Source organism: Myotis davidii, unplaced genomic scaffold, assembly GCF_000327345.1.
Source record: "Myotis davidii unplaced genomic scaffold, ASM32734v1 scaffold44, whole genome shotgun sequence".
In the NCBI taxonomy this organism is placed as follows: domain Eukaryota; kingdom Metazoa; phylum Chordata; class Mammalia; order Chiroptera; family Vespertilionidae; genus Myotis; species Myotis davidii.
The window spans coordinates 2180300-2183703 of NW_006299705.1; the positions used below are offsets into that span (position 1 = coordinate 2180300).

At 36.4% G+C, this 3404-nt stretch overlaps 1 protein-coding gene across 1 annotated transcript in view; it reads right to left on the reverse strand.

The window, feature by feature from the left end:
• The window catches only part of GFM2 (G elongation factor, mitochondrial 2), a 48481-nt gene that overhangs the window by 20105 nt on the left and 24972 nt on the right, over window positions 1-3404 (reverse strand). Inside the window, exons 12-13 of the mRNA XM_015571568.1 lie at window positions 3267-3366; window positions 1789-1978 (exon numbers count right to left, since the gene is read on the reverse strand). Coding sequence (XP_015427054.1) covers window positions 1789-1978; window positions 3267-3366 — 290 coding nt within the window. The remainder of the gene's footprint in view (window positions 1-1788; window positions 1979-3266; window positions 3367-3404) is intronic.

The window sequence follows — 3404 nt, forward strand, 5'->3', positions numbered from 1 at the left end:
GAAAGCAAGCAACCTTATTAAAAAATGGTGAAGAAAAAGAATTCCAGACAGAGGAAATGGCTGTGCAAGGAGTAACTGGCTATTGGAAAAACAACAAGGAGGCCAGTATGTAGTGTGACACTGGTGGGCAGCTGGAGGCCATGGTGAAGAGTTTGGATTTGCAATAAGAAGCCAGCCACTGAAGGGTTTAAGTGGACAGTAGCATCATCTGATTATACTCTCCAAAGATCAATCAAAGAGCTGACAAAAAAAGCAAAATACCTTCAGAAAAATAAGCAATAATGAGGATCAGATAAAAGGAAGCTAAATTACATAATGAATAAAGACATGGTAATGTAATCACTCTATGATAATCACAGCCAAAGAGATGAAATAAGAACATATTATTTTCATTAAATACACGATCAAAAGTGATACTTTAATACAATCATTAAATGATGCATATATCCTACCTCTTTATAAAAGATGTTAGAAGTTCTACAAAGTGTAGCTGAAGTAAAGAGCTGAGCAATGGATTCATGAACTACCTTATTCCACACATTTAAACTGTCATTCTGGTTTTGTTTTTGTTTGGGTGAAAGATGAGGGTTCAAAACAAAGGAGGAAGGTCCAAGAAATGAGGCCAGGCAAGAAAGATTCCAAGTAACCTCCACTCTATTCTGCTGCTGCCAAGCTAAAAGATTGCATTTACCAGACTCCTTTGCAACTGGGTAGCCATATATCTAAGTGATGGCCAATAACGTATAAGAAATCTTAAAAGGGTCCTAGCCAGTTTGGCGCAATGGATAGAGCATCAGCCTGTGGACTTAAGCTTCAGGTCCCGGTTCGATGCGGGTCAAGGACACATGCCCGGGTTGCGGGCTCGATCCCCAGTAGGGAGCACGCAGGAGGCAGCTCATCCATGATTCTCTCTCATCATGGATGTTTCTTCCTCTCTGTGTGAAATCAATAAAAATATACTTAAAAAAGAAAGAAATCTTAAAAGAGAAAGGGGCACATCTTCTTCCTCCCTATTCCTCCTTTCTGCTGCCGGGAACTCCATGATGCCCAAGGCTCCAGCAGCCATCCTGAGATGACTGAGGACAGAGGGATGCACTCAGACAGCCAAGACAAAAGACTGGAGGCTGGGTGCCCACTGTGGACTCTAAGCCTGAGGCTACCAACTCAAGGTATATTTCACAACAGAGAGAAACAAACTTTTGTCATTAAAGCAACTGTAACTTGGGGATTTTCTGCTATATTTAACCAAATCTAATTGAAAGGGACATAACTGGAATAATGAGCTAGATATATCATCATACCAAAGAGTTTGGGTTTCTGCTTTAAGTAATGAAAAGCCACTGAAGAATTATGAGCAAATATGCTAAAAAACAAAGTATATAACGATCAGAAAGGTCAATCGACATTAACAAAGTATATAAATATCTCCATTGAGTTTCAAAGGTTGATCAAGAAAAAGAAGCAATTTTATAAATGGTGTTGAGAAACTGAGCCAGTTATGAATTGGCTACTAATTTAATACACTGGAAGGGCAGTCCTGAGGTCAATTACTTAGAGTCCCATAGGTAGCACTATAAGAACAAGACTAAGGACTAAGAATATGATATGAAAAAAAATGGCCAACAGATAAGAAAAAAAAAATAGAAGAAATTTGTAAAAATCAAAACATCTTAAATAAAAAGCTAGGCCAATCACAAGAAATACTTACCAATAAATGCTGATAAAATTAAACTATTATATCTAAATTATCAGGGCATTCATTAATTAATACACCAACACTATTTGTACCTGGCTGCTTAGCTACCGAAGGGGGTTCTATGGTACAGAAGAAAACAGGTTCTGGAATCTCCACCCCAGCCAATAAAAGTCTCTCCGTTTCACTGTTGTGTCTCTGCTTCTTTTCTCCCTCCCTTTCAGCTCGACGAGTTGCAGCTAGTGCGTTGGACTTGGATGAGACAATGGTATCTCCAGTGGCCGTCTGCAAACAAAGAAGATGCCTTGGAATAAAACAGGCTGTAAGCAAGCACTCAGCTTCCACCAAGATTCACGAAATAAGAAAAAATTTAATGTGGCACTTTATTTTCATCAGTACTTAAAAGAGAGACAGATTCCTAAAACTCATTGTAACTTTGCACAGGTAAACCTAATTTAACCTGTGTAAGAATTCTATCCAAAATACTGCTGTAAAAAGTCTAACAATAACACAACACACCCACAATATATATCCAAAATTCATTTGACAAAACAAATGTACCTTCCTAAATTTTCAATCATATGTAGACAAGTGAGGTAGAAGTCCATTACTGTGTTTTACCACCAGTAAAAATTTATTTCTATTTTACAAAATCCTTCAGTTAATTCTTTATTAACTAAAGTATGCAATTAAACAGAGTACCCTTGACCATGCAAAAGTGACAGTAGCTTCCTTGTAGACTTCAGTTCTTTTTTTAAACTATAATTTTACTTTTAAACTTACCTATTAGGGAGTTCTGTGCCAGTTTTTGTCTCTGTAAAGATATTCCCACTGAACACTAGCCCAGATTTCTGTAACTCTCTCAAATACATTTTCTGCAAGGGATGCATAGTAAATCTTTCTGGCTTTATGGGTCACATGTCTCTGTTGCAATTTTCTCAGCTCTGCTGACCCAATACAAAGCATACAGAACATGTGAGAGTGAGTGTTTCAATAAAACTTAGTTTTAACCCATATAGACAGCATATATAGACAGCATCACATATTTTCATCCTATAAAAGTCATGGAGTGCCTAAATTCACTGGTCTAAGAACTAAGAACAGAGAAAAAGACAAAAATCCTTGCCCTCATGGAGACTTCATTGTCAAAATATTCTAAGTTAATACATCACTGGTTATAAGGTTAGATGAAATTGTGTGCAGTGATCAAAATAAGAAAAAAATCCAATAGCAATAACAATGTTTTATATAATCTTAAAAATATATGTATGCATACATGGATAGTATATTATTTTACTTGGATTTGAACTTTATATGAATACAATCCATACCATTAATAGTTTTCTGCAATTTCCTTTCTTTCTATTAAATATATGAGTCAACCATTTAATAACTATGCTACACAATATTCATTATTCCACTACTACTGATGGACATTTAGATTTATGGGGGTTTTGCTATTATAAAATACCTACTTTCAAAAACCTTTATTGCTGAGATTACAGATGACTCCCCCTTTTCCTCCTATAGTCCCCCTCCACCCAATTCCTAGAGAAAGCATTTCATCACTTACATGTTTAAGTCCAACAGTCAAAGCAATGTTACCAGCAGTCAGTGAAGGGATTTCTACATGTTGGTCAGCAAATGGCAAAAGCAGACGACTTATTCTCTCCCTGTAAAACCATGATTTATATTAGTAGAAGTATTTTCA